The sequence below is a fragment of the Fusarium verticillioides genome, chromosome 1 (assembly GCF_000149555.1).
Source record: "Fusarium verticillioides 7600 chromosome 1, whole genome shotgun sequence".
Taxonomy (NCBI): Eukaryota; Fungi; Ascomycota; class Sordariomycetes; order Hypocreales; family Nectriaceae; genus Fusarium; species Fusarium verticillioides.
The window spans coordinates 1263579-1276498 of NC_031675.1; the positions used below are offsets into that span (position 1 = coordinate 1263579).

At 49.5% G+C, this 12920-nt stretch overlaps 5 protein-coding genes across 7 annotated transcripts; 3 read left to right on the forward strand and 2 right to left on the reverse strand.

Annotated features, from left to right (window-relative positions):
• Nucleotides 1–338: 338 nt before the first annotated feature.
• FVEG_09554 (hypothetical protein) lies at nucleotides 339–4859 on the reverse strand. Of its 2 annotated transcripts, XM_018898568.1 has the most exons (4): nucleotides 4285–4859; nucleotides 4108–4226; nucleotides 843–4045; nucleotides 339–785 (listed from the first exon to the last, which is right to left on the reverse strand). In XM_018898568.1, the coding sequence occupies exons 1-4, from the start codon at nucleotides 4299–4301 to the stop codon at nucleotides 597–599; spliced, it is 3528 nt and encodes a 1175-aa protein (XP_018756480.1). In that variant the 5' UTR covers nucleotides 4302–4859; the 3' UTR covers nucleotides 339–596. The 2 variants fall into 2 exon arrangements, with proteins under 2 accessions (XP_018756480.1, XP_018756481.1); XM_018898569.1 differs by having other exon boundaries at nucleotides 843–4226.
• Nucleotides 4860–5488: 629 nt separating this feature from the next.
• On the reverse strand, nucleotides 5489–9086 carry FVEG_09553 (hypothetical protein). The gene has a single exon (XM_018898567.1). It carries the CDS (start codon nucleotides 7860–7862, stop codon nucleotides 5670–5672), a length of 2193 nt encoding a protein of 730 aa, XP_018756479.1. The 5' UTR covers nucleotides 7863–9086; the 3' UTR covers nucleotides 5489–5669.
• On the forward strand, nucleotides 8086–9118 carry FVEG_09552 (hypothetical protein). 2 transcript variants are annotated; one of them, XM_018898565.1, is made up of 5 exons: nucleotides 8086–8234; nucleotides 8305–8419; nucleotides 8471–8536; nucleotides 8587–8709; nucleotides 8757–9118. In XM_018898565.1, the coding sequence occupies exons 1-5, from the start codon at nucleotides 8200–8202 to the stop codon at nucleotides 8898–8900; spliced, it is 483 nt and encodes a 160-aa protein (XP_018756477.1). In that variant the 5' UTR covers nucleotides 8086–8199; the 3' UTR covers nucleotides 8901–9118. The 2 variants fall into 2 exon arrangements, with proteins under 2 accessions (XP_018756477.1, XP_018756478.1); XM_018898566.1 differs by having other exon boundaries at nucleotides 8305–8536.
• Nucleotides 9119–9294: 176 nt separating this feature from the next.
• On the forward strand, nucleotides 9295–9858 carry FVEG_09551 (hypothetical protein; the record flags this gene model as incomplete). Its single annotated transcript, XM_018898564.1, has 1 exon — nucleotides 9295–9858. One exon carries the CDS (start codon nucleotides 9295–9297, stop codon nucleotides 9856–9858), a length of 564 nt encoding a protein of 187 aa, XP_018756476.1.
• A 144-nt stretch (nucleotides 9859–10002) lies between these two features.
• FVEG_09550 (zinc finger protein) lies at nucleotides 10003–11704 on the forward strand. The gene is made up of 2 exons (XM_018898563.1): nucleotides 10003–10289; nucleotides 10348–11704. Exons 1-2 carry the CDS (start codon nucleotides 10059–10061, stop codon nucleotides 11632–11634), a joined length of 1518 nt encoding a protein of 505 aa, XP_018756475.1. The 5' UTR covers nucleotides 10003–10058; the 3' UTR covers nucleotides 11635–11704.
• Nucleotides 11705–12920: the final 1216 nt, after the last annotated feature.

A 12920-nucleotide genomic window follows, 5' to 3' on the forward strand; every position in this document is an offset into this window, starting at 1 on the left:
ATGGGCCCTGGTAGAGAAACCTTGAAGATCAGCACGGCAACTATGTAGAGTTTGCACCCCAGGCACTGTAACCTTCTCCAAACGATGCAGCGTAGCTGTAGATCTGATTTCCGCGGCGCGAGATAGGATGGAATACGTGATACCAGCGATAGGCAGGCTTATGAGACATGGCTTTATGTCAGTGACTGCATAATCGTACGACTTGCAGTTTGGCTGCGCACACTGGTCCTTCTTATCTGAAGAGAAGCGAAGTGATGGGCTGGGGGTGCTTGAGCCGTTGTAATCACAATACCACCACACTGCATAGGCGGCAGCTACACATTGATTACTCTTTACGTCAAGACTTGGTCAATACTTACTAACTAAACATGACTCTTGTTCATGGACGAATGGTAGACGTCAGATGTCATCTCGAAACCATGATAGGGATATTACTCGTGGTCATAGTGTCATATAGATGCCATTTGCAAGCTTGTTCCCGAAAAGGGTTGAGCGAATCTTCTGTCTTTCTGTGGAAGCCAACTGTTGAAGGCTGTGTTCATCTTACTTCTTTCTATCTATCCATCTAGCAGCGCTTACTCTGGGTTCTGTTGTCCTCAAGGGCCGCCGCCATTGATCGTCAACTCGTCCAACTGCTCCTTGAGCTCATGATCCGGCTTGAGAGTACCATTTGTTCCATTCTCGCCGTTGACAGGCTCAGCGGGAGTTTCCCCGCTTGTCAACCCCTTTCTGATGGCAAGGACACTGTCGACGATGACAGCATCGATGCCTTGCTTGACTTGACGCTGCAATGACGGTTAGTAAAATTGACATGCATCTTTTTGTGTGTGCTTGAGACTTACTCGAACCATCTCAGGGTCGTTATTTAGTGTGCCATAGCTGAAGCAGACGATTCCGTTCTCCTTGACGATTTTGATAAGGCGAGGGCTGTTAACGAAAGGCTCTGCGGCAGCAACAATACCCAACAGGTTCCAGCGTCTGGCGAATCGAATTGCCTCCTGTAAGGATGATGCACGTATATCACAGACTTCGCAGCAGCCTGCGTCTGTCAAGAAAAGGATAGGGATGGAAGGCTGCTTATAACTTAGACAAAGGCAGATGTCGGGGTTGAAGGAGCTGAAGATGATGTGACGTTCTCCAGCAAGGTCGTAGACCTTGGAGAGTACTGTGTCACAAAATGAGTTGAGCTCTACTGCATACGTATCCATCTCGTGCTCTTCACTCTCGTGGAGCATAGGGTACTTCATCTCGATGTTGAAGCCAGTTTCTTGAGGAAGTTCTCGGAAGAGCTCCTCAAGAGTGGCGAAAGGAGCTTGAATAAAGTTTCCTCTTGTGTTTCCCTTGAAGCCCTTATCCTTGAAGTCCTTTGTGTGCTTCATGCGTTCATCCAACTCATCAGGTCCACTGCCAGCGAACCCCATAGATTGCGAGCGTTTAGGTGCCAGGCTGTTGCTACGAGCCCGGAAATCACCAGGTTCACCTGTGGGAACAGGCTTCTTTCTTGCTTGTTGCTTGGAATCCCGATTCTTATCGGGGTTGATATGCAAGAATTGCTCCAGTGTTAAGGTATGGACTGGTGCATCAATACCTGTCTCACTGACGAGGAAGTCGTGATAGATGACCGGAACATGGTCTTTGGTCAGTTGAACATCAAACTCGACATATTGAGCTCCAAGATTAGCCGCTGCAATGAAGGATGGCAGAGTATTCTCTCCCAACTGGAGAGACCTGTTACTTGTCAAGTTCTTGCCGAGTCCACGATGACCAATCACCATGGTTGACTCCAGCTTCTTCCAGTATGTCTGTCTCGATGTGATTTCCATATTGGGGTGGTGGAAAGGGGTGATGACCAAGAAGTTGAAGTTGACGGTTCCGATGACATCGAAGCTGCTTGACATGATGGGAACGCAAACATCTCCTTGCAGGTTCATGCGGCTAGATCCCAGGGTTTGTCTAACAGAAGACAAGAGCGCCACAGCGCGTCCAACCTTGTGTTTGTCGTTGCCCGAGTAAGTCGGGACGATATCGAAAAGAAGCTTTACCTTGGCGGCATCTGTTGTCGTGAAAACGACAGGTTCAGTGGCAATACTATCATGCACCGGGAGATCGATGATGGTGGGCTCACCACTGGCACCAGTAGCAGATACAACGATCGATAGAGCGGTGTCAAGTTGCGTGTTATGAGCTTCGGTAAGTGGAACACGATCCAAACTCACCGGTTCAATGTTCTTTCGCATGTCCATCGATCCAAGACTGACAAGTACAAGGCTCTCATTGGTCAGGTATCGATGACCGAAGCTCTTGATGGCAGCATCAGGAGCACGCGAGCCATTGTTGGTTCCGTTACCATTCGAGCGACGTTCGCCGATAGATGACATGTCCGATGGAGTTGGCGGCAATGCGTCGACAGGTCGTGTTGGAGGCGATTCGATCTCAACATCGTTGGTCTCGAGCAGTCGCGCAATGTCCATATGACCTCTCAGCGCAGCATGCTCTCTCGCCGTCCAGCCTGAAGAATCGAGGCGGGTGATGTCCGCTCCAGCTTCGACCAGCAGTTCTGCAACGTTGTACTTGCCATCCACAGCGGCAACATGCAGAGGAGTCCATGAGTAGGTGCTCTCCGTAGCTTCGAGATCCGCCTTTTGATCCGCGGTTCCTTTCAGAATAATCCGAGCACACTCTTCGTGCCCGAATCTAGCTGCGACGTGAAGAGCTGTCTCGTCTGTCTTGTCCCTCCAGTTAATATCAACGCCGGCATCAATCAGAAGCTGCACGATGACACTATAGTTGGACTTGGTAGCGATGGCTAGCACAGCACCCGACTTGGAGATAGACTTTCGAATTTCGGCCTTGTACGGGCTGCTTCCCTCCCAATTCTCGCCCTGCAGCAGAGCTTGAGTGGTCAAGGGATGGCCCCCGACGACGCTGAGGTGAAGAGGTGCATAGCCATCGTTATCCTGCCACTCAGGTGTATCAATTCCATCCTTGACATGGAATTGGTCCCACTGCTGCATCTTAGACATGATGATCTGACACACAACCACAATGCCAAACTGAGCTGCGTAATGGAGCGGCATGCGCCCAAAAGAGTCACGGCTTTTGAGCGCAACCCTCTGCTCTGGGCGCAGTTGCTCAAGCAAAAAGATAAATAGTTGGACAGCCTCGTCATCCTTGGTCAGAAGTAGAGACTCCTTCTGGTTCAGTGACTTGGGCGCCTTAGAAGTTGCCAGACCAGGCTCGAGGTGCTTGTTGCTAAATTGTGAGCCCGCAGGGACGGGTCGAGATTTTGAGACTTGCTCTCCTTCGGGAACAGATTTTGTCCGGCCAATGTGAATCACCAGACGATGAATACAGTTACGAGAATTGATATCATCTGGCTCGTCCAGGCTTTTGAGGTTGCTTAGTAGAAACGCGAGACATGTTTTCGAACGCGAGGAAATCGATCGCTGTAAGAGACCCAACATGAGCGGCTGGGCGCCTTCCTCAACGACGTTGCTTGTTTTGAGGCCAGCCTCGAGAGCAGGAACATCGTCGTTGCGTACAGCCTGGTCAAGGGCATCGAGCTGAGCTTGAGGCAGGCTCAGCATACCTTTAGCTGAGGCACGACCCAGGGAGCGGGTCGAGTGCTCAGACATTGTGTCATCGAAAGTCTGGGCTTCAGACAGCACAGACATCCACTTGTTAATCTCATCGAGAAGTCTTGTTGTGTTTGCTTGTTTGGCGAAGGGCTTGACCTTGACCTTGGTATCAATATAAGGACCTTGTGTGACAAGGTCTGGAACCTTCTTGTCGAGCTTCTTTGTGATCTTGACAAAGCCCTTATGGTTAATCTCACCAAACCATTGCAAATTTCTGAACTGACTTCTCAGCTCAAGCAAAGCTCCCATTACTTCCTCCACTTCATCCTGATCCAGGGTAGCGACTACATCGGCGGTTCGTCCATATCGGTTCTGGAGGAGGTTCAAACGGCGACAAAACTCTGCGTATTTCTTGTTGTAGAAAAAGTCGACATCTTCGAGGTTTCGATCAAGCGCGAAAAAGAATTCTGCATCGAGGGTTAGGGGAGAGGCTCAGTGTGCGACACCAAGAGTCGTCAAAGCCGCCCACCTGCAGGATCCACCTTTTCTCCATTCCTTGCTTTCTCTGCTGCTGCTTTTACAAGCTTCTTGAGGCCTTTGTAGTTGATATACGAGCCTGCCCACTCGGGGACCTGGTTGCGCGGTAGACTAGTGAGAGCAGTGAGTCGGTTGTGTCAAGAAGAGCGCATGTTGCATCAGTACTCACTTTCTTCCGAATTTCATGCTGTGTAAATCGCTAATCGGAGTAACAAAGAAGATAAGAAAAATCGATGGGGAGGTAACGCCACCGTAGCGCCGAAAGGTTGTGTTTGGTGTAGAATAGCTTGCTTTCACAGCACACCGCGTTTCGACAGTTTATAGTTGTCCAACACAGAAAGTTTGTCGCAATCACAGAAACGGTGCCCACAACCAGGCTGATAAAAGAATTTTTCGTCTTTCCCGGTCAAATGCAACACAAATGCTTATCCTCGCAGGCCAGTGACGTCAAAGTAAGTTGCGCGCAGTGCACAATCAAGAGTAACCAGTGACTTGAGTTGACCAAGAGGTGACAGGGCAAGTGACGTATAACTCAAACCTCCTCGAGACACCAAGAGGGAGGGTATGACAAAGATGTATGTCGAAGAAGAGGAAGAGAGAAAGAAAGAAAAAAGAGATGAAGGACGAAGCTACTGGAGATATGTTATGGAGAAATGACTGGGACTGACTGGATCCAATTCTCACTCGCTCGCTCGCTCACACAAGCAGAATCGTAAGAACAAAGCCTAGAAACAAAAAAAGAACAAGACCAGACTGATTCTTGAAACAACATTCGTCGATCCGATAGATGATGGATCCATGGATTTCATGTGATCCATCCAATGTGGGGGAAAAGGTACCTGCTTGTCGCACTGGCATATTGGGGTAGTTCCAAGTACCGCCTCGTACTTGCCCTGTCGCTGTACCTGGACTGTACCAGGCTGCACAAGGACCCCTAAGAAAATGGAGTCGAGCCAATCCAATTGGCCCCGTGGACCCCTTACGGCCTCGTGACTGGACGATACGATTCAAGGCGCACCCACTGAAGCGGTCGCATCGTGACCCCTTGGAACCTGTCAAGTTCCAGGAACGGACAATGCGGCTGGAAATGAATACAGTGTCAGCTGACGAGGAAACTTACTATAGACTGCAGTTAAGGTTGCAGACCGCCATTGTTGGCTGGGACTCTTTTCTCAATGAGTGTTAGATACTGTGCTACAAACACCAATTGTCAACTCATGACCAGGGGTTTGCCCACGATGACGAACGGAAACGCTTAGTGGCGGCGTTTTTTGGCTGCACACTCACGCATTGTCAACTCGGGCGTGGCCGAGGTCACAGTTACAAGACCAAGCACACCGAGCAAGCTTATGATAAGACGACATACTAAGTGCTGGGAATGATAAGCTTCTCAAAAAGTACGTCTTGCTGATAAAGTCTTGGTACGTTTATAATTCATGTTCTATGCTGATGCAGGTTCTGATATGCTGGTGCAGTACAATACAACACACAAAAGGAAAACATGTAAGTCAGACAATCAAAAGTATGTTACATGCGGCTCATCGCTTTCAATTCCTAACCAAAACTCGCCCTCTGCAAATAGCCAACTTGCTGCTCCGTCACAGGCCATGCCGTTAGCCGCATTGGCCTTGCTCTAAGAGTGCGCTCTGCTGCATTCGCATTCATCCGCTTAACCGGTATCGCCTTTTGAGCCGAGATTATATCCAGCTCCTCATCTCGTAAAAGCCTCCCGGCTTGTTCCTTACCTTGCCCCTCTGATGTATCTTGCCTTAATTCTTGCACCTCCTCAATGATATTGCCGCTCTCAGCGCGGCTAATATTCGAATCTTGAAAGGACTTGCATTCCGTAATTCCTCTCTCCACTCGTTCTGAAAGAGGAAGCTGTGACATAACTTCCATGATCTCCCCATCCAACTCCACTGTTTGATCCGCCGCGGCGTTTCCAATGTGGAAGGCCATTGACATGCGAAACTCAGGTGAAAAATCAGGATAGAGTAGTTTGCTCTCGATAGAGCGTGTCGTCTTTTCAACCGAGTCTTGTTCTTTCCAAAGCGCTTCGATCTGGAGTAGTCTTCGTTTTGAGGCGCTGACAGGGTCTGAAGCCGAATCCCGAGTCTGTGCACTTGACCCTTGCATATCGATTTGAGATGTCAAGTCTGCGCTTGCCAGATCACACAGGAACTTGCAGAAACGGTAATGTGATATAGACAAATTGTCGAGGGTAGATTTGGGCACTTCGCCGCTTGCATCTTGAAGACCAGCTAGGTCGAGAAGAATACGCACCCGACTGATCAGGCAAGAAGTGTCTTGATCCCTTCCAAGAAGCATCGAAGGCCATGTAACTGCACAGTCAGTGAAACCTTGGATGAGGCGCACAGCAGATCTCCAGTCAAGAGCCACTATACACTCATCAAACAACTGCCTGATTACATGCGTGCTGAGCACAACCCTGGCCTTCATGCACGTCACGAAAAACTCAGCAGCCTGATCAAAGAGCTTCATGTGTAAGAGACCTTGAATAGCAGCCTCGATGAGAGGCTTGTCCAGTGGCGCATGTTCCCAGAAGTAGTCGCCCGTCTGGGTCCATGTCTGAACCTTGTATCTCTTGCGCCTTTCGTCAACTGCTCCATCATATGTTTCGTCCACCAGTCTTCGTCTCAGTTTGGCACCTGTCTCGCCATCGAGACCAGCGAGACTTGCAAGACTGCGCAAGAAGCGGCCATGGTTGCCTGAATTTTTGTAGTGATTCAAGATGGCCACAAATGTTGATGGAGTTGGTCTTAGTCGGCGGTAGTAGTAGAAGGAGTTGACCACTGGCTCTGATAGATACTTGTAACCATGCTTATCAAAAGCAACGATCAACGTGTTGTACGTGTGCATATCGGCTGGATATGCAGATACAAGCAGATTATAACACACTCTACCCACCTTCTCCTTGAGGCTCAGTGATGAGCCAACGACTTTGCGGAGATCAGAGTTCAGATCGACCCGGTTCTTTATCACTCTCTCAGGATCATTCTCCACGAGATATCTGAAAGAAGTCTTGTCATTTGCCAGTTGCATGGCTTCGTCGAAGCTGGGGCTCGGCATATCCGACTTGTCATGGGCATTGGCGCGTTTGAGTAATTGTTGAACGAGATGGCTGAGCGTTCGTCCGGCGTTGTGGAGCTGTTTGGTATTCAACGGGCTCCTTTGACGGATGCTAACGTCTGTTTCTTCGCGGATGATCTCTTGCTCAAGGTGGTTGTAGTCCGTACGCCTAAGAGCATCCATCGTTGTTTGGTCGGGGCACTCGTATTCCTCGGTATGTGCTCGGTTCAAGAATTCGTCGATTCGGATGGTAGCAGGTCTGTAAATCTCCTTCATATATGGTCGGTTTGTGTACAGACTCTTGATGGCCCCCCATAATTGATCCATCTGGTGTAGAGTCACCTCGTTCTGGGCCGAGTCAAGGCCATTCGTCGTCTGGCTTGCTTCGAGGTTCCGGAGTTGCAGCTGTGCCAATTCACGCCTCGTCTCCTCCAATTGCCGGTCCAATTCCTGCCTTCGGTCCTCCTTTCGTACGGCATCAACAATGGCTGCAGTCGCAAACATGGAGCTGTAGCATGCTGTGAAGATATCGGCAAAGGTGACTTTTCGTGGTCGAGCCGCGGTAGTCACTCGCCGGCCGAGAGAGCTCACGACGGATTCGCAGGCGCGACATCCGCAGCGATGGACCTGGCCGGCCCTCGACCACAAAGCCTGCATTTTAGGTGGCGGTCTGAAGCTCAGGACATCGCTCTGAAGCGATTGAGAGTCGTTGCTGTCGGCAATCGTTCAATTGAGGTGTTTAGGTGTTTCATGGAGCCATCATCAATCAAGAAATTGGCCAGTCACAGATCATTCGATTATTGAAGTCACGTGGGGGTTACCGCGGGTGCACCTGGAATGCGCTATCGTCACACCCCACCACATCCCACTAGGTGTTCATCGACGCCGGAGCTCTTTGAAACGGCTGTATTTTGCTTCTGAAGCCTCCAACGTCAGAGAATTTCATACCCATCTACAAAACCTATCAACTCGGCTCCTTTTCGCATTTCACAACATGTTTGCTCTATATCTCACAGCTGACTTGCAAGGGTATGTACCAAAAGCTTTTTACCAACTCAAACGAGCTTTACTGACGTGAGGGGCAATTCCAATATGACAGGGTCACAAACTTGCGCCCCGACGACACTCAAGACAACCCTTTTTGGTACATGTTCAAGGTTCAGTGTACTTCTTGTCGAGAGACTCATGCAAACCATGTTGGAGTCAACCGGTTTGTACGTAACGGCTCGCCAGGGTTGAAAACGGTATACTAATACCTTATGAAGGAGACCAATGAGATGAGTGGAAGTCGAGGAGAGGCCAACTTTGTATGGAAGTGCAAGAACTGCAAGGTAAGTTATTTGATATCGAGTTATTTTCATCTTACTAATATTATGCAAAGCGAGAGTCGTCAGCCTCTGTCAAGGCTGGACCTTTTCCTTATGAGCAAACTGAACCAGCCAAGCCTCAAAAGATCCTCGAGTTCGACTGCAGAGGTCTCGAGTTCACTGAGTTCAAGGCTGAGGTATGTGAAAAACCAAATAGTTGGAGAGCATATTAACGAACTGTTAGGGTGAATGGTTGGCCGAAGGCGCCGAGACGGGGACCAAGTTCACTGGTATCGACTTGGAGGAGGGCGAGTGGTTCGAATATGACGAGAAGTCTAACGAGGAAGTGAGCATCAATGATGTCAAGTGGGAAGTCCGCCGCTCTTAAGATGACTTGAAGTTCGGTATATGGACGTCTTGGGTTGAGCTGTTTGGTGTTTTGGAGCGTCGGGGCAGAGATGTTGTGTTATTCGGATAGGATAGAAAAGCCATATAAAAGAGATGCATTCGAGCAGGCCCGAGGAGTGAGATGCCCCTACAACATAGTCATAAGCAAACCGGCTTCGAATGTGAAAGATATAAGTTGTTGGTTAATCATCCCCTGCCTAATTTGTAGGTCGTCAACAACTTGACCAATCATATCTCCATAATCTATCTTATCAGACCCGCTTTCACCATCATGTCTACCTCAGGTTGTCCGCAAAGGTTCTTTCAAGCGACCTGAGCTTCAATCTCGAATCAACTTCAACAATCAAAAGATTCTGAGGCCCCAGACTTGCAAAATGGCGGTATCAGAACTTCCAGGAACTATCGATTTTCTCACCGATGCAGCACATCTCCTATGGGCCACGGCCCCAGAGACTTCTGCTCATCTCATGAGCCAACGCGGTCATCTTCTTCAACAACATGGCATAACACTTTCGGATGTTCAGCGACAACATGTATGTGGAGGCTGTGGGATTATCATGATCCCAGGTCAAGAAGCAACACTGAAGTTGGATGCTCGAAAAAGTCTTCAGAGGAGGAAGGCTAAAAGCCAAAAGTCAAGCGGCAACTTGACTCCTAAACCAACAGAAGATCTCCAGGGACCCTGCAAGATTTTGCACTGCGACAACTGCCAACGAGACACCAAGATTGTTATGCCGCATCCAGGGCCAGCTGCGAGGCGAAAAACAGCACAGTCAAAAGTCAAGAAAATTTCTACACCTGTTGAGCAGCCCAAACAAACATCGAATGCCAGCAGCAAGAAAAGAGCTAAAAACCGAAAAGCTGGGTTACAAGCCTTGCTTTCAGGACAAAAGCAACAAACAACGAACCCACTCAGTCTTTCTCACTTTATGAAATGAGGAATATCAGTAGGCGCCTTGCCATCATGACTTCTTTCCATCTCATGAGAGTTGAGTGTAGGCCTATCGGATGAATCTAGACCCGCTATCCTGAGTCATCGCCGTCCCGAACGTTCTAGTGCATGCCCGCCTCCAAAGTTTGCACCCTGGACCCCATGACATAACTGGGCTTGCCCCTCCAAAAATTTCATGACCCCTCCATGGATTCAACCACCAAAAGACGATTGGATTTTCAAGATTCGAATCCAGCAGACAAAAAATTGAAAATGGCTACCGAAGACACAACCAAGCAGACTCCCGAGGAGTTCTTCCAGAGCATCGGTGACAAGGTCAACAAACTTGCGCCTGCTGCTGTTGATGCCCAAAATGCCGACGACGACGAGCGCGCTGTCGAAGAGATTGAGTCTCTTTGCATGAACTGCGGCAAGAATGTGAGGCAACATTTCATCGAACAAGTCGCATAGGAATCTGGCTAACAGGACTGTCTAGGGTGTCACCAGACTTCTTCTCACTGCGATCCCCTACTTCCGCGAAGTCGTTATCATGTCTTTCTCCTGCGAGCACTGCCATACCCAGAACAACGAGATCCAGGCTGCCGGAACCGTCCAGCCCAAGGGAACCCACTACGAGCTGCGTTTGACAGACCTCGCCGACTTCTCGCGACAGGTTGTCAAGTCCGATACCTCCACCGTCAAGTTCATCGAGCTGGATCTCGAGATTCCTGCTGGCCGTGGCCAGCTTACAAATGTCGAGGGTCTCCTGACGACTGTCATCGAGGATCTGGAGATGGGACAAGAGGCGCGAAAGGAGCAGGCTCCTGAGGTGTACATTAAGGTTGCTGAGATTATCGCCAAGGGTCGCGCCATGTTGTTGGGTGACGCCTTTCCCTTCCGTGTCTGGGTCGATGACCCTGCCGGAAACTCGTTCATTGCCCCTGATCTCAAGGATGGTGTTGGAAAGTGGGAGAAGCACGAATATGCCCGAACTGCTGAACAGAACGCCGCCCTTGGTCTCTCTGACTCCGATGCCAACGCTCAGCAACCGCAAAACCCTGGCTTGACGGCTGATGGTGAAATCATCCCCAACGAAGTCTACAGCTTCCCCGCGACATGCCCTGGCTGCATGCATCCTTGTACTACACACATGAAGATGGTCGATATTCCCCACTTCAAGCAGGTAGTTCTCATGTCCACTGTCTGTGACGACTGCGGCTACCGCTCCAACGACGTCAAGACAGGTGGTGAAATTCCTGAGAAGGGCGAGAAGATTATCCTTGAAGTCAGCGACGGTGCTGACTTGGCACGCGATATTCTCAAGAGTGAGACTTGCGGCCTTGAGTGCCCCGAGCTTAAGCTCCAGGTCAACCCCGGTACCCTGGGTGGCCGCTTCACCACTGTTGAAGGTCTCCTGACCCAGGTCCGGGGTGATCTTCACTCTCAGATCTTCGAGGCCGACGGCTCGGGCCAGGGTGGTGACTCCCTTGCCAGCGACGAGAAGTCTCAGTGGACCGCCTTTTTTGACGGCCTTGACGCCGCCATTCGTGGCGAGAAGCCCTTCACAATTGTCCTTACCGACCCCTTCGCCAGCAGCTACGTTCAGCCTCTCGTAGACCCGCCTGCTCCCGACCCCAAGATTCACCGTGAGAACTATGCCCGCACAGATGAGGAAGAGGAGGAGCTTGGTCTCAAGGACATGAAATTGGAAAACTACGGAGAGCAGGAGGAGGAAAAGAAGGAGGAAGAGGGAAAGGAGACCCAGACTACCACTGAGAGGTAGCACTTGATATGGCCCTCCTTTCCAGTTTTTCCTTTAAAAAGTCCAGCCTATAGATGAAGCAATGATTACACCGTTACGATTCAATGTGTTTCCTCAAATCCGTTCATACGGGGAAGCAGTTCCTGTTCCAGCACCATTACCTTCGTTGGCAATGCCCACGATGAGGGTAGGGTTATTGTAAGGGAGAATGATACTAACACAGAAAGATGAAAGGATAGAAAAATACAGAACTGGATAAATCCGATTTTGAAGGCATTCTTGAGATAAACGCGCGGCAACTTGGCCTCTCTGGCGATTATAGAGACATACTCAGGGCCGAAACAGGTGAAAGCTACGATCTAAAGGGAGTTGATGAACTCTTGGGGCCTTCCAAAATATCCTCCGTCTGTTATGCACTCTATAAAAAGCCTGGATTGCTCTTTGCGTCGTGTTGGGAATTACAATCGACCATTGTGATGAAGGTGACGAAGAATACGGTGAAGAAGAGAACAACCTTGACAATTCAGAGCCAAAAGTCAGCTTCGCCGAGCCATTTCTTTACACCCATGTTTATATCACTAGGATTTAAAGGTTGATAGGAATAGGGGGGAGTATGCGGGTTTAGGTAGAGTATTGTTCAGGGGCGGCATCTCGCTCTGTAAAGGGTCGGAAAGCTCGTAGCTCGTATATATCCTGGACATCGTTGACCAGATCCAATGCCAAACACACTATTCTCCAACGTTCCATCAAAGTTAGAAAGCCACGCTGTCATGTTTGAGTTGGAAATAGCAACCGAACGCGTCGTTATTATGCCGCCGTTCTCCAAATAAGTAGTCTTGTATCAAGCATCGTCCCCTGGGTCAGCTTGTCCCGTCGTCGGGGTCAGCAACCGAACTCAAATTGTTTAGGGTCCTTCTCCAACATTGATTCCCCTCTTTACCCCAAGAATTGACTTCTGATCTTCGAAAGCTGCGCTCGCGATAGCATTTCGGGGTTCAGAGCCGATCGGAATCGAAGCCGAGCCTAGATACAGAGTGTACCGTCTGATGGCTAGTGAGCTCGGGATCAACTATCAAGACACTACCTCAGCCGTACACCATTCCTCCCAAGGAAACCTTTTTGCAAGTCTTGCATGAGAATCAAAGCGGAGGGGAGCGGGATGTGAAGCTATCGATATACACACAAGTGGAAGCGTTATGAGGATGCTGATGATACCTTTATGCTGTACCAGATGATAAGAGAAAAACAGCTGACAGCCTACTGTGTAATCAATATATCATGCCTCTATATGATTTAATATGCCATGC